This window comes from Dipodomys spectabilis, unplaced genomic scaffold (genome assembly GCF_019054845.1).
Source record: "Dipodomys spectabilis isolate Male_0828 unplaced genomic scaffold, ASM1905484v1 ptg000009l, whole genome shotgun sequence".
Lineage (NCBI taxonomy): Eukaryota > Metazoa > Chordata > Mammalia > Rodentia > Heteromyidae > Dipodomys > Dipodomys spectabilis.
Window position 1 is genome coordinate 2204474 of NW_024870686.1, and position 22362 is coordinate 2226835.

Here is a 22362-nt window from a genome sequence, read left to right on the forward strand (position 1 = left end):
GTAGAGTTAGGGTGAATAGACTGGGATTCCAAGAAAAGACCAAAACCTCAGCACCAATAGTTCAATATAACAAAGTCAGTGAGATTATAAAACAGAAAGGTTGAAGAAGAGAGGCAGAAGAGTGGAATAAACTTGGGAAAATACCTGCAGCAATGGTATAAGCATAGGAAAAAAAATTTATGAGGGAAAAAATGAAGCATATATCTATGAACTTGGATGGAACTTGGATGGAATTATTGTAATCATGATCTTTTAATTCTTTGTGCGACTTTTTACTCTCTTCCCAAGAATATTTGCTTGGAACTGCTAACTGTAGAATGAAAACACCTTCCTACCTCTGATCAAAAAACATCATGTCTTTGGGGAAAGTGGTCACCTTTCATGGAGTCAATGGAACAAAGAGGACACTCCTCATTAGGCAAAACAAAACAGAGCATCACAAACAGGACAAAGACCTTGATAGCTAATATGTTCTCCAAGGCCAGCAGACACTGCAACAGTGCCCTATAAGATGGCCATGTGGAAGCCAAAGGATTCTCTCACTTATCGCATCTACTTCAGTGCTCAGCACTGTGATAAGCCTGAACATCTTCAGTATTACCTTCACACAATGCACAGAGACAATGGGTGCTACTGTAATTCTAGGCTGCAGATAAAAGATGTAACTTAAGATAGTTGGGTTCATCCATCCACACAGAATTGCAAGTGGAGCATGTGGAGTTTGGCCCTGCGTCTGCCTTACAGCAAAATTATTGTTATTTACCAATTTTCCTCTAAAATTCAATTTTATCCCTGTGCCTTATTTATTCTTAATTGTGGAGATAAGATTGACACATTGAATAGATAAAGAAATACTAAATTCCTAAGAATGCTTTTTTTTCCTTACAAATCAAGAGGAATTCAGGAAGCATAGCATCAGCTCACACAAAATGAGCCAGTGATTCTGGGATTTGGGCTCAGGCATAGGAGGATTTAAAGAATAGAATGAAGGTGGAGGATTGGTCAGGCAGGGGAAATTATCCCTTGCACTAACCAATAGTCTGTTATGAATAGTGTATGGTGAGAGATAGCATTGTAAAAAAAGAAAAGAAAAAGAAAAAGAGAAGAGATTAGAGGAGAAGAGCAAGGAAAAGGAAAAAGCACAAGGAAAAATGGAGTGTATCAAGAAAGGGAAAACAAGACCAGAGGAAGATGGCGGAGGAGAAACTGGAGGCTAAACAAGCTCTTGCACAGAAAGTAGTTTTTGTGTTCCAGTGAACAGTCCTAGGCTAGAAAATTACATCCTTACTGTCATCACAGTACAGAGAGTTTGGCCAGAGAGGGAAAATCTAGGCAGCATGGTCAAGGAAATAGATCTGAACACTTGCTGGTAGCAGCGGCTGCAGTGGCAGCGGCAGCCATACCAACAGAGAAAGTCGGGGACAAAGGTGTCAGATGAGCATGTGAATGGATTCTACTCACCACCAGCAAGAACTGACACGAAGCAGAAATCTTCATCCTGCTTATTGCAGAAAGGGGACAGAGCCAAGAGTATGGCATGAGTAGAACCCTGACATCCTCACTCCTTCTCACAGGCAGCTCCTCCCCCACCACTGGAGAAGAACTCCATCTTTGATACTGACAAAGGCTGGGCTGAGCAGCTAGCTCCAACCCAGGCCTTGGAAGGAAAAAATTGGAGCCATTAGCAGGTCACAGTAAACTTGTTCAACCACTTTGGAAAGCAGTATGGAGGTTCTCCAAAAGACTCCACATAGAGCTCCTCTATGACCCAGCAATCCCCCTTTTGGGCATTTATTCCAATGATCACAAACAAGACCATACTAAAGCTGCCAGCACAACTACCTTCATTGCAGCATTATTTACTATAGCTAAGATATGGAACCAACCCAGATGCCCCTCAGTAGATGAATGGATCACAAAAATGTGGTATAAATATACAATGGAATTCTATGCCTCCATCAGAAAGAATGAAATTGCCCCATTTGTTAGGAAATGGAAAGACTTGGAAAAATTATATTATGTACAGTAAGCCAGGAGCAAAGAAACATAGGACCCATGCTTTCTCTTATTTGCAATAACTAGTATATATCTGAGACAAGCAGAAAAGTTCAGATAAGATGATGTTAAGCAAAATGAACCCCAAGATAAGGACACAAGTTATTTTTCTTTCTTACTATCATTTCTAATGTATTTATAAGGTACCATGTGATTTTTTTTTTGTTGCTTTGTATGTCCCTCCCCGACGGTATAACCCCCATTTTCACTCTATTTGATGTTGGTATAATTTGGGGAGTGGAAGGGAAAAAACAAATTGTTTAAATAGGGATACAGCTTGACCCATTACAATAATGAGATGCACAAGACACTATGTCAAAAAATGAACTGTACAATTTATGCGGGGGTTGGGGGTTGAGGGGGTTGTGGGGGAGGAATGTAGTTGTGGAGATGGGAGGGAAGGGAGGATGGTAGGGGAAAACAAAGGAGGCAACAATGCTTAATAGAAATTTACTCATTACTTTGCTCATGTGATTATAACCCCTCTGAACTGTATTTTCATAATAAAAAACTTATTTAAAAAAAAGAAAGGGAAAAACATCAATTTGAAAACTTTGAAGATAGAAAGCAGATTGGATGAACCATTTTCCTTTTTCCCTTTATCCTTCCCTTTCTCCCTTCCTCCCTCTCTTTCCGCTTTTTTTTTGCATTTATTAATTGCTGTTGGTATTGAAGACTGAATTTTAAGCCTACATATAATCCACTTTCTTATTTTCTCCAGCCTGTAAGTCCATCTAAGCTGGCAATTTCCTCTAGGTCACAAATGTAGCCATTTAAAAATGGCTCAGACTTGTCATATCCAAACTAGAAATGAAGAGGCACCCACTTTTAAATCTCCAAACTGTTATGCCTGAATCATAGCACTATGGTGTTTTATGAACATCCAAGTTTGTGAATTTGATTGATTAATTAATTTGTGCCCACACTGAGGCTTGAACTTAGGGCCTATGTGCTGTCCCTGAGATGTTTTTGCTTAAAGCTAGTGCTCTTCCACCAGAGCCACAGCTCCACTTCTAGCTTTTTGGTCATTAATTGGAGATATGAGTCTCACAGACTTTCTTGCTCAGGCTGATTCAGAACCATGATCCCCGGATCTTAGCCCCTTGTGTACCTAGGGTCACAGGCATGAGCCACAAATACCAGGCCAAGATTTATTTTAATCATGTGGTAACATGCAGACATGGAGACACAGGGAGCTAGAACTCACTGTCATGATGGAAGATGCTCACACCTACTGATACTTTGAAATGGGTATAGTATGCATCAGTGTTGAGGGAGGAAGTACAGGATGGCTTGGAGGCAAAGAGGCAGGAAGAGTGTACTCTCCATGCTAGTTCCCATGAAGGACAGATTAGACAGGTTTAGGATTGGCTGGTTTTGATCCTGCCTGTGGGATCTGGGACACAGTGTCCAACCCTAGTTATCTTCCTGGCACTGAGGTCAAGGCAGGAGACTAGTGGCCTGGAGTAGAGAAGCTACATGAAGAAAGTACGTAGGCTGTGCATTGGTTGGTTTGTATACGGAAGTTAAGAAAGGTCTTAGGTAAGTTCTTTGCTAACTATGGGAATTAACATCTCTGATCATGGCAGTCTCATAAGATGAACAGGAAACTAGAAGATCACACCAGGAGAGCTGCAAACTTGTTTTGGAAAGCATAACCCAAAACTAAAACCAATCACAACCCAGTCTTGTCATTGTTTGCCATATCTTATTCAGAGGAACTATGGTAGGAATGAAAATTCTGACCTCCCAATTTCAGCATTAGGACAGCTAAGTTACTAATACATTGTAAAAAGTTCTTCATGGGGGTCTGCTGAGAAAAACTGATGTAAACCAAAACTTCCAGTATATATTTTATATCAGGAGTATCAAAGACGGTGAGTCATTAGTGGCATTAGTGTGCAATTTAAAATATCTTGCCTCTCTTGATTAAGCCATCTTCTAGCATGAGTTCTTTGGTTTCTGACAAACTGACTCTTTCAAGAGAAACTTAAATACTTGTATCTACTGTACATTTACCTATAAAACCAAATTAGCTGTAGTTTAATGAGGAACCATTTTAAAAACTAGTATGCTATTTCTCAAATCTTCACTAGTCTTGTTATATGCACATATTTACCTATGTGCATGCATATACCTATGCCTATATATGTATATACATTCATACATGAGAAACATCCATGAAAAATGGCTCTACTTAAGGATACTACTTAGAGTTTCCTACCATCTTTTCCTCCATGAAAGTACATTCACCAGAATTGCACACAGAGACAGCTTTTTTTTTCTAGAGGTGGCAAAAAACTTGTTCATAAAAGTAAATGCTATAGTGGTGCAAAAATGCCATGCAAATAAAAGGTGACATCTCATAAATAAGAGTAGCACTGTACAGGGTAACTTGCATAACTCTAATCAGCATGGAAAAGTCCAACCCTTTAAATTATAGTGCAAATTATACCCATCAGCCTTTGTTATGAAGTAGAGTCTTACAGAATATAAAAATATGACTATGGTACTGATATGCTAATAAGCTTTCTAAGCTGGTGGATGGCTTAGTTGTAGATAGACTAATGTTGGCAGCAGATGAATAATTGCTCTGCATGTACTAAACATAACAGAGCAGCACAGAACTTCATCATTTGTCAGCTTTATTTGTTTAAATGAGAAAAATGCTGACAGCAGTTATTGCTGTAATCTCCTTATTTATCAGATGGAAAACACTAGTTACTCTTAGCAGGTCTAATCCTGTTGGGAGACTAAACTTTGAGAATTTTCAAACTAATTGAAGGTAGAGGCTTCACTGTTTGGGAAAGAGAAATGTGAAGAGGAAAGAAATGGAGAGGAAATAAAGAATGAGCATTATTTATTTCTGGTCAGCGTTAAAATACAACGACTGCACAATCCTAGTAGATGATCCCAGCATGCTCTTGTAGCACATAAAGAATTCTGGAATCGTATTTAACATTCAGTACCATGACAATGCCAGCCCACTGTCTACTCACATCTGTCCCTGTGCCTTTTATCTCCTGCTCATTATCAGTTCCACAAGGACCAGGGTAGTTCCTGGTGTGGTTATTGTTGCCAGCCAATGCTCAAATATACCTGGCAATGGATGTGAGCTTGGGAGAAATGTTATACAGCTCTCAGGTACCTCCCCTCCCTCTCGGCTTCACCATCTTCAATCGCCTAGAAATTCTCTCTATTAGGATGCTCAGCTTAATAAATGTAACAGCTACATTCCAGAAGGAAGTGGACACTCCTTTCTCCTCTAAGATATTTCTGCCACACATAGAAGCAGCAGGTAGCTCACACACTGGTTTTGGTAGAATAGTTCTCTCAATCTCATATTAGCCTTGTGTTTCAGCTGTGATCTGCCTCACTGTCCACATTGCAATGTTCATATTTGGGGATGAACTGGGAGAAGAATTATTCTAGTTTTTGTCAATAAAGCTCTGAAGAAACACTGCAATAGGGCTTCATGAATAACAAGGCTTTGCTGCGCTCTTGGAGAGAAAAACAAATTCAACCTTCCTGTGAATAGCATCCATTTATGGTGTTTAAGAGCCTTCCTCTTATGATGAACATCATCTCTTAGGTATCTCAACCCCAATGATGCTTGGATTTTACTCCAAGGTGGCTTCGCCTTACTCCTGTGTGTTGAGCAGACAGAAAACAAGGCATTCATTTGGAAGAAATGAGTCCATCAGTTATGTAATTCCATGTGTTTTATTTATCTCTTGTTCTAGAATGATGGGATAGAAAAAGTGATCATAAAATGATCATAAAATGTTCTCACAGGTGATTACTATTGTCATGCTTATTCATTCTAATATTTATATAACCCTTTACTTTCACTAATGCTGTTTAATTCATTATCTTATTTCATCTTGATGCTGTTACTATTACTTGTATTTTTTATTTTGTTTTGTTTGCCAGTACTGGGGCTTGAACTCAGGGCCTGGGCACACCCTGACCTTTTTTTGCTCAAGGCTAGAGCTTCACCACTTGAGTCACAGCACTACATCCGGCCTTTTCTGAGTTGTTTACTGCAATTATGAATCTTATAGACTTTTCTGCCTAGTCTGGCTTCAAACCTCAGTCTTCAGATCTCAGCCTCCTGAGTTGCTAGGATTATAGGCTTGAACCACTAGTGCCTGGCTTACTTCTATGTTTTATTATTGTAATTTTGCTGCATGTCCCATCACAGAAAAAATAGAAAAAAGTCATAGGTTTGCAAACACTGTATTGAGTTCCTCGTGTGTGCCTGGACAGATGTCCAGAAGCCCCAAAAAGTAGCCTATGAGGTTCACTGCCCTCAACAAGTTTCCAGGTGGCATAGAAGACACTTTTGCTTACTATGACAACACAATATAATAGTTGCTATGACAGCAGAAGCAAGGCTGCCACAAGATCAAGCAAGAGGGGCTGCTACCCTTTCCATGGAACCAGAAAAGATTTCCTGTGGTTGGATAGTATTCTGGTTAAGATATGAAATGTGTAACAACATCCACCACATAGCCTGGTTATTATAACCATACTCTAGGGCTCTGGCAAGAATACATGAATCTCATATGTATTGTCTAATTAGAAAAATTAGATATAAAGGAAAATTGTCCTGGTCCTTGCACCTCCATATCTTAAGGGAGCTTTGATGTCTTCAGGCTGACATACCATTGAAAATAGTAAATTAAATATAGACAATTAAAAAGGTAGAACCATATTTCATTTTACTGGCAGATGATTAATTAGGGCTAAATGTCTTTTGCCTTCCTCCTAGCAACAAGATTAAAATGTATTCTGACAAAAAAGTAGTCATTCTTTGAATGTGAATGTGCACTCTGCTTAATGAATACTCTTTGGTTTCCCAGGATAATAACCACTTCACATTTTCCTCAGAAGCACCACAACTTCAGACTTAAGTACAGAAACAGAGAATACACCCAAGCTCTCCAGCTCCTTCCTCACCAGAGATTAGAGTTAATCATCTCAGAGGTGTCTGGCAGAGGAAAGCAAATTAGCTCAATAGTGTTGCCTGATGGTGGCAAGAAGAGAAACTTCAGGCAGAAATGGGCAGAGTAGGATGATTGTGAGGTCAGCATTGCACATATGACTCACTCTGTACCATAACATAACATAGAGAATGGAACCATGAGGTCCAGCCCTATGTCTTATGCAATGGCTTCCACTCTTGTAGCTACTGAAATACTTCCAGCTAGTAGGCCATTACCTGTGATCAGGGCAATCATCATACAATGTACATTATCCTCTTAGGGCGATCAGCATACAATGTATATCATCCTCAGTAGATATTATAAAGACTAAAATGTACACTGCATGAATGAATCCTATGCCAATGACAAAATTTTATTCTACAAAGATGCAGCTATTACCTGCTCATAACATTATCCTCTTTTATCTTTTCAGAATTGTAGAAGTGTATAATGATAGATTTGTTAGAAAACTGGGCTCTTGTTTTATTCAAAAATGATTTTTTTAAAAAAAGCTGGTTTCTACTATATATTCAATAATGATTGGGTACTTCCTATATACCAGGTTCAAGAGTAAGCATGCCAGGTATGTGTGGGGAAGTATCCCTCAGAACAATTTATTAGTGCTGTTTTTACACATAGGGAATGAGAATGAAAGGAAGCTAAGTGAAAATCTTCCCCAAATAGTTAGTAAAGGGAGGGCTATATTTCAAACATGACCCTGTATAACATGGGCTTAGCCACTAGGCAATCTTCAGACATTTTTGTTTCATTTGGTGTTGGATATTAAATAAATGAACATACATCTTAATATTATATGAACAGAAAAAAGAAACACTGAAAGCCATTGCTCACAAATTTAAGGCTTGGAACAATCTCTGGTTACAATCAGTAGTTGTAATAAAAGTAAAGAGTTGCTTTCTATCACTTGGAAGGATGGACTGAGAGTAAATGGGCTCCAAACTTTTTGTGGCTGTTGTAGGAAAGGTTAAATTAGACACCAGAGACACTCACTATACTCGGCCACAGGTTATGGAGAAAATTCATAACATTTCCTGAAAACCTTTTAAGAATTTGTCAGTCTCCTCTGAGAAGTAAAGTGATGAACAAGATGAAATCTAGAGTAGAGAGTGAGGATGTTTCTATAAAAGTGAATTTTAAACCCACAAGCTGTCAATGGACCACTTGAGAGATGGGTTATTTCTATGTTCTGTGATCTAAAATATATGCACCTTGGTGATTCATGAATCGTTGGAGTCAACTGAAATTAATGATTTTCTGGAAGAAACTATATTCAAATCCTCATCACCAGCACAGCAAAGTTCTGAGATTGAAACTTTAAAGATTTAATACATTTTTATTTCTACTTTTCTCCCTTTTCTCAAAACAATCCATTAACCTTCTTTCCCTAGCGACAGACTCTAGTTGTTTAAGAAGGAAATCACACACAATGAAGTCCCTGAAACGATATTCTTAAAAAATATTAGTTTACTGAATTTGAGACTTTTCCCATGATATATTGGGTTATACATTATTTTACTCATTATTTTACCTCATCTCTGAGGTAGCATAAGAACCGTGGAGCGTTTTAAGGGAATCCTCATTTTTATTGAACAATAAAGAATCGATTATGCTTACTGATAACTCACACTTCCCACAGGTGACATAATGCTGATTGCCAAGATGTGTTTGCTTTGTTGTTTTTGGTGTTGGTTATCGTTATGTGTGAATATGTGCACGCCTGCCTGCTGTATTAAAGCTCTTAATTTATGTGTTATTGAATACGCCACACTATTCACAGGGGCACAGGGATTACCTCTCAATTCTCAGCTTCCAGATGTTAACAGAAGCAAAACACAAAGAAGAAGAGTTCCCATATTTCCAAATGCAACGAGGCAGAACAAATGAAAGAAGATCTCCTGGCTTGTGCTGAGAACGGGAAGTGTACATTACTAAGAGGTATAGCCATGTCTCACCAAACACAGTAACTCATGTCAAATGAATTGTACTTTTTGCAGGAAAGAACTCTAGCTCAGGGTTTTCTGAGCTAAATTGCATGAAAACACACAATCCTTTTTCTTCTTATTTGAACTGTTAGATGACGGGGCCAAATTACCAGAAAGACCAAAGGCTGTTTGCAGCCTTTAACCACTGAAAGGACGTATTGCTTTCAATTTGGAGTCACAAAAGATTCTATGCCTACTTCAAACACTCCTAAGACCTATGCATTTACCACTAGATTTGTGAATAAGCTATGCTCATATGTAAAAAGTAAGTCAAACATCACTGATTATTTCAGAAATTCCTATCCAAGCATAGATACATATGAAAGGACTTTTTAAAAAAAGGAACAATCTTGCTTTCTCTGGCCAAATGTAGTCCCAATGTCCTTGGCTTCCTAATGTCCTTTAGTCCTACTGGGATGACAGGAATTATTTTACAGATCCAATCAAAGCCATTAAATCTGTAAAGGTAGTCAAGCAGTATTCTCCAACTCGGCACAGGAGAGCCCAAGGGAGGTAATGCATCTATTTTTCAATACCTGAGGCCATTTTGTTTCCAACGTTAATTGCACTTATGCATTGGTTTGGGATAAAATATCTCCACTCATCTTGCTCCTGTTCCCACTTTTCTACTATTAGTACAGAGCTTAGGAAACATAATTGCCACGTGCGGTAGACAGCAATTTGAAGAACACTGTTTAGAGACAGTCATTTCTTTCCTATTGATTACTTCAAAATGGCTTGGCAGAAATGGTTGTGCTTATTAAGTTCTTTGCAAAGAAATAACTATTTAAAATTTAAATCCTTTTTTTCAAGAGTATTTGAAAAAATAGTCTATAATCTTTTCTGATTTGGTCATTTATGAACTTTTATTCTGGCCAGTTCCATTGAAAGGTGTAACTTTCAATGAGCTTTCAAAAAAAAAGATGTGGAAAATGAATAAGAGATTTTTACTTGGAGGTAGAGAAAAAAAATCAATAATGTTCTCTGCAAGACATGGAGTTGCTTAGCAATGCGAGTGGAGTAAGGACTGGGAAATAATAACAAAACAGAATTTTGAGAAATTACAAGTAGGTACATTGTTGAATTGGTTGAAATACTTATCAAGAGGCCCTTAAAGGAGAATGGTTATTAGATTTTTCTTAGCAATATTATAAAAATGGCTGATTACTTTCCAATGTTCTTCCTTGTACTTGGAGCAGTTTACTCAAGGGAATGCTGCTATTTTGAGTTAATGAACAGGCAAAAATCTAGGACAGACACATTGAGAATATGCTAGACAGCTTCACTGAGCCACTGGTATTTGAATCCTAGAAGTTGGATTGATTTAGTGTGAGATACATCAACCTTTAATGTTTTGCCATTATTTTGTAGGTACCTGTTTATATCATAGATGTTGCTACCTTTGCTAATATACCTCAGAATTTTTATGACAAATTATTTTGATATTGTCTGATTCAATCTGTCCCAAAACTAAGTTTATCAATTTAAGTATCTCTTAGATTCCTATCTTGAAAGCACAAAAATCAGAAACTTATCTGACACCAAAATTTGATCTGATTTTTCCGCCTTTCCCTGATTATGGTTAAATCCTTGTTCCAGGAGGAAACTGTAACCACAATTCTGGGAATGTCTCTGTATGTTTGAATTACAAATTTTGTCTAAGATTACAAGAGACATGACATAGAATAAGGGATTGATTGTTATAGAGATGGCAGAAATAGTCAGGAATTACAAATCCAAAATGATCAATGAATTCATGGTAAAAAATTATGAATGTAAACCATGTAGGGACTTCAACCCATGCCAGCTCAAGAACTTGTGGAATTTCTGATGGGAAAGGAGAACTTATGGATATCCAAGGAGAAAGACTTGATGAATAGATCTGAAGCAGTTCTTTAGGTAATAGACACCATAGGATGTAGTTCTAGAAACAGCTGTCCTACTTGTTTTTCTATATTTCTGAATTTTTAATGTGTACAACAGAGATGCTAGATTACCACTAAAATCTCATCCAGCTCAGTTAAATTCCAGTATTCATTTATTTGTTTAAAGCAGCCTCTGGGTTGAAATGCACCTTTAAGACAGGTTTTACTCTTTTCCTCCTCTTTTGTAATTTTTGTTTTCAATTTTAGGCCTGAGACTCAATCTCAGTACCTGATATTTTCACTTATTGGCTGTTGATGATCTACCAACTGAGCCATGCCTCTAACCTCTCCATTCTTGTTTTCTTTTTTTTTATTGTGAGAATATAGTACAGAGGAGTTATAATCACATGGGCAAGATAACCAGTACATTTCTTTTCAAGCATTGGTGCCTCCTCTTTGTTTCCCCTTCCCATCCATTCCTCCATTCTCTTTTTCTTATACTACCATCTTTCTAACCTGAAAAGAAGGGGTAGACCTTTAGGTATTTCTCTACCTCTGGAGGTTTTACATTTCTACTAAAATCCCAAATTAGTCCACAACTATATGATGAAGAAAAATCCTGTGTTTGTTTGTGTGTGTGTGTGTGTGTGTGTGTGTAATAATAGACTTTTTATGCTTTTCTCTGTTAATTTTTAGGCAGAGATTGAGCACTACCTAAAGATAATTTTGAATTGATTACTCCTTTCCTGTGGAATCTAGCACACTCTAGACACTAATTTGTTTGCTGTAGATCCTTCTTTTACTGGCTCCTGAAGACACATGACTGTACATTTTTCTCTTTCTTATGATCTCTGTTGTCTTGAGAACTCCTCCCCCTCCGTACATTCATTGTTAATTGATGATTAACAAATACACTCTTAATCTCTGAATTATGTTAAGATACAGATTTATATCTCCTCATTAGATCTCATACACACTTCAATTTCAGCATCCTCAGAAACATTCTTGATTATTTTCCTTTTTTTTTTTTTTTGGTTAGTCTTGGGACTTGAACTCTGGGCTTGGGCGCTATCCCTGTGCTCTTCAGCTCAAGGCGAGCGCTCTACTACTGGAGCCACCACACCACTTCTGGTATTCTAGTGGTTAATTGGAGATAAGAGTTTCAGGACTTTCCTGCCTGGCCTAGCTTTGAACCATGATCTTCAGATCTCAGCCTCCTCAGTAGATAGGATTACAGGCATGAGCCACGGGCACCCAGCTCTATTTTCCTTCTTAACGTTGTTAAATGCATTAATAGGAGGATGCTTTTAAAAACTCAGTTCTAACTTCTTTAGTTATTTAGTGAGCTATAAAGTCCTATGTTTTTAAATAGTCATATAGGAATATTTGCAAATTCTCATACCTGACATCTAGTTGTTATTTCTGAGGTTATTATTCCATCCAGATTTTCCCTTTTCTCACTTGAGTTATCCGAGTCTCCTAACAACCTCATTCGTCCTTCTCCTTACTCCTTAAAACCTTTCTGCCAGGTTCAGCTTTTGAAGCACAGCTGTAGGTATTTTATTTCTATATACTAATACAGTCTATCATCTCTACCACTCAAACATCCATAGAATTAGGTAAAGAACACCCAATGAAATATGAAGTCCTGCATGCCATTCAGCCAACTAAAATGTCTAAATCTCAGCTGATATTTTTCTATATTCTCTTTATAATTGTACCAAACCAAACTTCCTGGTGAACATACATAATTCTTTTTTAAAAAAATTATTTTAATTTTATTGTTAAGGTGATGTACAGAGGGGATGCAGTTACATAAGGTAGTGATTACATTTCTTGTTGAACTTGTCACCCCCTCCCTCATTTTTCTTCTACTTCCTCCCAATCCCTCTCTCAAGTTGTACAGATCATTTCCAACATATCATCTTGTGGATATTGCTATTGCATTGCTTCCATCTTTGTCCTTTTTCCCACCATTTTGTTGTTCCCTTTCCCTTCCATGATTCAGATAAATGTATACATAATACCTAGGGTACCAAAATGATATACAGTGACAACAGAGGATAAACCAAAGGGGGAAAAGCACAAAAGAAAAAAGAAATCACATAGTACATTAAAAACAACTGCAATAAAGAAAAACTTCTTGTGTTCATGTCTTGGAGTTCATTTCACTTAGCATCATCTTATATGGTCATATGTACATAGATATTCAACAATTCTGCTCAGATTATCCTAGACATGTCACTTTCTTTCATTAACTGAAGTTCACAAAGCAGTATCAGTTATGTGCATTTGTGTTTCATAATCAGCAATGTCTAGCAATATATTTCAAATGCTAGCTCTTCTGCAACATCTTTCCAAACAGTTCTAGTGAGATGTGACCCTTTCCATTAATCCTCTACAGCACCATAAACCTCTCTTCAGATATTATAATTTCATGTTTACTATTCTTTTTTCCTCATGTTTACTATTCTTGTTGGAATTTTTTCTTGGTCCCTCCCTAATTATAAAGCTCATAAATATGAGCTGTACCTTATCTATCTTTGATTGCTTTGAGAGGCCTCCCATTCATTCATATATAATACATTGAGCTCACTTGTAACTTTCTAAGGTTTCTGACTTTTTCAAGTATAATAACTAGTGAGTTGACCAAATCCAAGCTAAGTAGAAATCAATAATCTAGACAAGATTGATTCTGATTTAGGGAAATAAAAATCAAAAGCAAATACTGTTTCCATTGAATAAAAACATGTTAAAAGTTATAAATATTGAAGTATTTTGAGTGGAAAGATTTTGCTCTGAGAACTAGTATAAATAATCTCTTTATGTCTTTATTTCCTTATCTGTAAAAAGATGATAATACTCTCATCTACCCCAGTGGACTGCGGGAAAGACTGGCAAGTGCTGAAACAAGGCTCCATATATCACAAGAACTCAATAAACTGTAGCTAGAATGGCTATGAATTGCACTATCACTTCTTACCAGAAAAATTAGCTGAGCTAATTAAAATGATCCTGAAATGTTTTCATATCAGAGATCCTTCTAGAATCTGGTGATATAATTTGGGACCTGTCACTGTGCAGTAATCAAAAAATCTTTAAGAGTACTCAATAAACCATCAACTGGGGAGAATAAAGTATACAAGAATACTATCTAGGAGGAAAGATTAAAGCAACTGGAATTTTCCTACTGAAAATGGTCTTTCATGAAAGATTTAATATTTGTCTCAAAATATTTAGAATTCAGAAAAAGAAAACAGTAACTGTCTGCTTTAATTCCACTGAGAATATTAACTTCCATATAATTTGAAGTGCTTAAAATTAGAGAGAGCATGAAAAAATGTCTATGTACTGTGTTGGAGTAAGCTCCCAATAGAACTACAGGGTCATTTAAAGACAAGTCTGTATCTTGTATGTCTGGGACAAGGTACATATAACTTCATTCAAATAAAGTAATAGTAGGCACAAGCCTACCTTTCCCAGACACATAAGGAGAGAGTCAGAGAGCGGTGATCATGGCGTTTGTTGCCCTGCCTCTTACCTGAACTCTCATCCAGGCTCTCCTCAGAAACGTGCTCGTTCTGATGGACCCATTCACCATTGCACTTGAAGAAGATCTGCATGGCTGGCCTTGCTTTGCACCGGAGTGCGATAGGGTTGCTCTTGATGATATAGGCATCATCTGGCTCTTCTATGAAATGAGGCAGCGTCCCTGGAGCTGATGGGATGGACTCAGGAAGAACTTCACCATTGTCAGTTCCTGCGAAATGAACGAGGGCATGAGATTAGAACCCACATAGAAGATTCACAAATCAGAACACATTGCTAAACCCCCTTTAGCTCTGAGAATCTGAGCTGGAAAACTGCTTGTTATGCTAATGAAATGATTGTTAAATCTGCAAAGAGAAATTATCTTCTAGAAGCTGAACTAGCATAATATGGTACCTCCAGGTGGACATGCCTTCGGCTTGTGGGACAAATGAAAGTAATGAGTATGACACTCCCTCAGACTTCTGTTTGAATCCTAGTATCTGTGGGGCTGAGTTCACGGAGAGAACAGATGTGGTTTTCTGACAGATGTGTGAGAATGATAGTCGAAGCTACTCAGTCACAGATTGTCCCCAAAGTTGCAAATCATGTTTGTTGTTTGTTTTTCACCTAGAAAACTTGAGACCAGCATTTTACTTTTGATAACTCATCATGTTCAAAAGGAAGGAGAGTTCATTCCACTTGCCTCAGCCCATGCACTGGTCCCCGCACTTTTTCATGGTCTGTTATAAATCATACTACCAAGACTAAAATCAGCTCTGAGAAGGCAGTTTGTAGCAGTACTAACACCTGCTCAAAGGGAAGAAGCTGACAGAATTCTTCTCTAATCTCAGGAAACTGAGGAACCATTTCAAAAAGAGGAAAGCCAGCACAAAGACTTTACTTCTCTGCCTCTGCCCTATATTTAGCAAACACTCAGGTCCCAGGAAATTAGCACAATATGAAGGGCAAAGAGGTATGAATGCTGAGTGTACTGAAAATGCCCAGGAAGGGAAGGACCTTGTGAATTCCAAAAGCTAGTCCCCTGAAAAATTAAAGAAAGCAAAGACTTACTGGGAGGACACAGAGCTTTAGCACTAAGCTAAGGAAAGGAAATTAGTAAACCACCCATCAGATTCTACTCCCAGCAGGTAGCCTGGGGTAGAAACTGGGGGAAGGCGAGGCCTGGCTTTACATGGCTGTCTAAAAGCCATCATTTTGAGCACAACTCCTTATTACTATTCAAGCTCAAGTCAACAACCCAAGTCATTAAGCAACATTAAAGATAAACAAAATTCACTTATAGTAGAAGTAATGCTCTGTTTTAAAAACCTTTAAGAGGAATTCTCAAATTTTAACAAAGAAAAAATGGTAGAGAGGAGGAGCAGACTATAGCAAGTACTATGTGCAAGGAAGAAAATAAAAGACAATAAGTTAATGACTCCTTCCCGCCAGCAACATACAAGCAAGATTTGTCACTGCAATGTATTAAATATAACAGTACCTTGATTATCTTAAACAATTTTTCCTCTGTCAAGTACATCAATTTAAGAAAAAACCACACCCAGTATAACAAAGCATTTAAGGCACTATATACTTTGCAATGTATTTGTAATGGAAAACTTAACTCATATGTAAGCAATTCCAAATATCAATTAAATATTTAAGAAGTACCAACTTAACACAAAGTAAGTTTTGTAAAAAAGACCATTTCTTTCATGAAATCACAATCATTTAGAAAATAAAATGTGTGAAAATATTTTCAGGATAGACTCTGTGAGGAGTGTGTGTGTGTGTGTGTGTGTGTGTGTGTGTGTGTGTGTGTGTGTGTATTTGTGTGTACATCTAATGTATTAAATCATATTCAGAATGGACTTTACAAAATATGTCCTATATTAATTTATTTTACTGACTGTTCATACCAAACTCTATCTTCAATGAAGGCTTTTGTAAATCCATGCATTAGAGGAAATGACAAAGGTATTAAAAGATTTTATATGCACATCAAATGCTCACTCTTCCACCAGAGGCTTGAGCTCTGTCCAAAGCAATTCATTGTTTTCTAAAAGGGTCACTGGATATTGGAAATGCACAGAATTCCCAAACCTGAGTCAGCGTGGCCTGAGGGAGCAGGCAGAGACCCATTTCAACTCATGCATTTTTTACTGAAGTGGTAAAATGTGTGAACATGTCTGAGGTAACTATGACGTGGGAGAGGCTGGAGAAGAGGCTACAAGTGCTAAGTCAATAGTGAGACCCTTACCTATTATAAAATACTAAAAATAAATAAATAAAGGCAAGTGATTATGCAATAAATGTAGTTTTAACTGTCTTGCTTACAAAACCTAGGGAGATCTAAAGGCAATTAAATTTTCTTCCTGTCATTTTATAAATGTCCTTTAGATAAAAAGACCAGTGCAGCAGGCAGGAGACACACAGACCAAATGAATGGAGCTGAGCAGTCTGAATATAAGAAGGAGGCTGTCCAAGGGTCTCCCTTAAGAACTGATCTCATTGTAAAGTTGAAATTTCCCCTACTGTACAACTAATGTATGCCAATAAAAATAAACAATTGATCACACAATAGACAATTACGGAATCAGCTTAAGCGTCCATTAACAGATGAATGGATAGAGAAAATACAATACAAATACACAGTGGAATATTATTCAGCGACAGGATAGAAAACATGTCAATGTAAAAAGGGATAGTTTTATTTTGTCCTTCCCTATTTGGATGCCCATTTTTCTTTTATTCTTACTTTAATGTTCTTGCTAGAAATTCCAGTACATATTGGAAAGAATAGACATCCTTGTCAAATGGCAAAAGTCAATACGTAACTTAAAAATTAAGAAAAGTGAATGAAGGAGTGAGTGTGGAGTGGTGGGTAAGAATGCTAAAAGGGGTGGCATTGATCAATACTCCTTGTCTTCATAAACTGCCTTATTGAGTGGCAACTCCTTTGTACAACTAATTAAAGATAATTTTTTTTTAAAAAAAGAGAATGAAGTCTTATCTTTTACATGAAAATGAATAGATGGACATTATCATGGTAAGAAAAATAAGCCAGACTCAAAAAGGCAACTTCTATATAATAAAAAGAATAGACATGACATGAAAGCAGAAAGGGCACTATTTGGTAAGATAAAGAGGACCAGTGTAAAAGTGTGGAAGAGCAGAGAGTAAAAGTAATGAATATGATTAAAGAAAGTCACAAACCCATTATTTTGTGCCATATACATTAATCTAAAAAATCAATCGAAATGTTTGTGAGAGAGAAATAAAAGTAGAATACAACATTTTATTATTTTTTCCACTTATTTTTAATTGTTATTAAAAAGGTGATGTACAGAGGGGTTACAGTTATGTTTGAACAATGTCACTCTTTCCCTTGCTCTCTCCCAGTTTTTCTCTCCTATTCCCACCCACAAATTGTATAGTTCTTTTTCAACACAGTGTCTAGCAAGCACATTGATGCATTTATTCACCCTTTGTACCACCATTCCTTTGTCCATTGCTTACCCACCCAAAGACAGATAAACAATCAAGCAAGACAAAAAGAAAAGAAAACAAAAACAGCAACAAAATAAAAAAAACCCTTGCTTTCACTTCCTGGAGTTCATTTTGCTAAATATTATTTTATAGGTCAGATGCCCATAAGCATTGGGCCTTTGTGTTCCTTTTCTATGACTACCCTCATTTACTTTCATTGTGTGTGAATACCTAGAGACTTGTATAATTTATCATGTCCCAGTGTATTTTTGAACTATCCAGTGTGTTTACTGCTGGGTTTATAAGCACAGTCTAGCTACCACAAATGTGGGAAACCATGCAACCAAATGGTTTATTGGGGTGGCACTGGGAAGGTGAATCTGCAGGTACATATTTGTGCATGTATGAGCATGTATCTTCATCATTTCAACAAATAAATGAAGGAAATGGAAATAGATTATGCGTTACTTCCCCTTGCTTTGGCTTTGTGAAGTGAAGTGTTGGTAATGATGTGTGATGCTGCCATCCTCTTATGTTCTTCCCATGGCCAGCTCCGCATGGTATCAGGTTCTGGTCCTGGGAGAGCTTAATGCTGCCCTGGCAGCTTTCCATCTCATAGACAGAAGACTGGATGCTCCCACAGGCTGCCTCTGCAGGTGGGGGGGAGGGGGAAGCCCTTCTATCCCCATAGGACCAGGACACTTTTGCCTCTCACCCCTCTGTTTGGAGCACAATTCCTTAGAACCTAATTCTTAGGACATTCTTCAATGAAAATGGGAAAGAAGGAAACAGAGCAAGAGGAAAGGGGAACTATTTTAGAAGCTGACAGATATACTTGGGAAGGGCATGTTTGGGAGGTCACTTACAAATAGTTTTGTGGAAGTCTGCATGAATGCTTCTTCTGGTAAAAGGTAAATTTACCTGCAATCTCAATACATTTCCCACCACTTCATATTTTAGAGAGTTCTTTAAATTAGATTTTTAAAATTATTTTTAAGTAATTGTACACAGTGGTTACCATTCAACATATCAGAGAAAAGATCTGGTGTGGTAAATGCAGGTGACAAATGCCAGCTAAGTATCTTCTTTCACATCACTATTCTGGCAGAGGCAGGAAAAAAAAAATCACAGGACTCAGCTGACATTCTGGAAGGCTGACGTGGTAAAGTGGCATTGCTATACCAGTGAGTCATAAACAGCTTCGGCAAACATTCTTACTTTCATATGAAAATGCAGTTAACATGATTGCTTTATCCTTTGCTTTTTCCCCTTATGGGGAAAATCATGAGGGAACACTGAAGATGAACTCAAAGGTCACATTCAGACAGGGAACAGCAATAAGCAGATGATGCAACCCCAAGTGGACAAGAAACATCTTACAGGTTCCTTTTCCTCCTTTGTTTTTCATTCCTTCTGTTCTCTCATCTTTCAGTTTTTCAATTCTCCAGAGAAGTATATTGAGCAAAGTCACCAGGCATTGGTGATTTATGCCGGTAATTTTAGCTAATCAAGAGGCTGACATCTGAGAGGAGCATGATTCTAAGCCAGCCTGGGCAGGAAACTTCATGAGACTCTTCTCTCATATAAACTACCAAATTGCCAGAAGTGGAGCTTTGGCTCAAGTGGTAGAGTACTAGCCTTTGGCAAAAAAAAAAGCTCAGGGATGTTGCTTAGGCTTTGAGTTGGAACCCTAGGACTGGAACAACCAAAAAAGGAAGTATTTTTAGACGATAACATCTTAGCTGCAACCCTAGTGCCTGTTATTCGCAACCCAGGTGTCTTGGTTCTCTATATCTTGTGTTGTGTTCTGTATGGAGCTGGTTTAGTTCCCTTTCTCTTGCTTCTTGAGCTTTCACTAGCAGCTTCAGAGGTGTAATTGTGCTGTGGGATGCTTACGAAGAGACAATGGGCCAACAATGAGGTTCCCCTTACTCTACTAGCAAAGGAAATCTGTGGCTGATTTGTCATATATTTCCCCATGCACGTTTTGGGAGCGATGAAAAACAGCCTAGTTCTACTCTGCCTTTGGGGAATGGAATCAAGGAGCCTGCAAAGAAATAGACAAATGGGCATAGGAGGGCTAGAACGTCTGGTGAGAAAAGGGTTCTTTATGCTTATGAGAAAGCCCAGGAAAGGTTCCTTTAAGCTCACTTCCTTTAAGCAGGTTTTTGAAGCCCCAGGATTGTGCTGTATGGGCTCAATTGCTCCACACTCAAAGGCAGGTCAAGACAGCCACTCTGCTGCAAAGCTGTGCTGTGCATAAGGGCAGTTGTCTTCCCCTAACTGTTTTATTGCTCACTGGACAAAGAACAATTTGGTAGAAGCGTATACTTGTCCTGTTCCCCAAGCTTCTGTGAACGTGTTAAAAGGAGTGAGATTGATCAAGATGCACTACAGTCATAAACTGCTTTGTTAAATTGCAACTCCTTTGCACAATAACTTAAAGATAATAAAAATTTAAAAACTAAGACCTGAACACAGGAAAAAAAATGTGAAGAGTACCTCCTTACTTATAGCTAGCAATGGTAAGATTTTTGTTGTGTCATGAAACATTCCTATTGACATAGTCATACCTTCTTTCAAATAAATAAATAAGTCTGAGCTTTCACATGCAAAAAAAAGAAAAAAAACAAAATGCTTAAATATCGATACAGGTTGACCCTTTATAACAATGAGATGTACAAGACACTATGTTGAAAAACTTTACAATTAAGGGTGGACGGGATAGGGTAGAGTGTAGTTGTAGAGGTGGGAGGGAAGAGATGGTAGGGGAAAAGCAAAGGAAGAGGTAACAATGTTTGATAGGAAATGTACTCATTACCTTGCTCATGTAACTGTAGCCCCTCTGTACAATATTTTTACAATAAAAAACATATTTAAAAGAACAAAAAAATTATAAAAAGTAAAAAAAAAATCCCTATGCCATTAGCAGTTAACAAAAGCTAGGAAATTTTGCAACTATGTTAGCAGGAAGGAAAACAAAGAGTTGCCATTTACTAAGTTAATTACAGATATGGTAATAAGCCTTCCACATGCAATAAATCAATTACACTTCATGACAGTCCTTTGACCACATGGATCATACGTGTATCCAAATATCCCATTTTGCATTTTGGGTAAATGTTTAGATTCTTTCCTCTGTCCAAGGCCATACAGCTGTAAATGGGAACTCAGAAGTGAAACACAAGAATCTGGCTCAACCAGCTCACGATGCCATTGCAGTTTCTGATGATTGAAACCTTGGAAGTCTGACACTGCCACTTGGCAGCTCATCTAACCAAGAGGGGATGATACAAAAGAACACATTTTCTGTGTGGCATCTCACCATTTCCATTCAGTTTTCCTGACAGTTAAGACTGTAAGTGATGGTTGGGAATGACTGCCAAAAACATAGCCCAGAGAAGGTCTTGAAAAAACAAAAACTTTTGGGAGATCAGTGTACTCCTCCCACTATATTCAGTTTAAGAGGCATACTTTTCAGAGTTAGAAATAAATAATTCAGAGGCTGAGGTTGTAATTCAGTGCCACAGCCCTTGTCTAGCACAGCACAGAAAAAAACGTCGAAAAATAATTTTCCTTTGAGAATAAAATAATGAAAAGAAGCTACAGTCAACTGGCTCATGCCTGTACTCTTATCTACTCAGGATCCTGAGATCTGAGGATCACAGTTCAAAGCCAGTCTGGGTGAGAAAGTCCATGGAACTCTCTAATTAACCAGCAAAAAACTGGAAGTGGATCTGTGGCTTGTGACAGAGAGTCAACTTTGCACACGGAAGCTGAGGTGTAGCATCCAGCCCTCAAATTCAAGCTCCAGGACCAATCTGAAGAAAAAATATCAATGTATCTTTTGGAAACAAAGTTTTCCTTGTAAGGAGTAATATTTAGCAACCAATGGTCCCAACTAAACCACAGACATAAAACAAAAGACTGTTTCATCAAGAAAAAAAGGCACTGTCATTTTACTAGTTCATCCACATTACTACTAGTTTTTGACTGTTTGATTTGTTAATTCAGTAATGGGACAGGCACATTGTGAACCAGATTAGTCCCAAACTGGGATTTATAAAACACTGGACTATCAACCATGATATTAAGTAAGTTTAAGAAATGATTGTTACATCTCTTTACAGAAAGAGCATGATTTCCAAATATATATATATATTTCATATTTTTTATTCCCAAAGTGTGATTTTTCTTTTCTTTGTTTGTATTTGTTTTTACATTCCTGGGCTTGAACTTAAGACCTCTCACTTAACAATTCCAGTATTCTTTTTGCTATTACTGTTTCTTGAAATGGAATCTCATTTTGTTGCCCAGCTCCTAATCCTGTTAGCTCCATCTCCTGAGTAGTAGCTGTGATTCAAGATCTGTGCTACAAAGTTCGGCTTGTCTTTGATACTGCAGTCTCATTGACCCTCTGCCCAAGTTGAC

At 37.7% G+C, this 22362-nt stretch overlaps 1 protein-coding gene across 6 annotated transcripts in view; it reads right to left on the reverse strand.

Annotated features, from left to right (window-relative positions):
* Unc5d (unc-5 netrin receptor D) overlaps positions 1-22362 on the reverse strand; it is a 571205-nt gene that overhangs the window by 229637 nt on the left and 319206 nt on the right. For all 6 annotated transcript variants that reach the window (XM_042701474.1, XM_042701473.1, XM_042701476.1 and 3 more), the window contains exon 2: positions 14453-14671. In XM_042701474.1, the coding sequence (XP_042557408.1) occupies positions 14453-14671 (219 nt within the window). The remainder of the gene's footprint in view (positions 1-14452; positions 14672-22362) is intronic.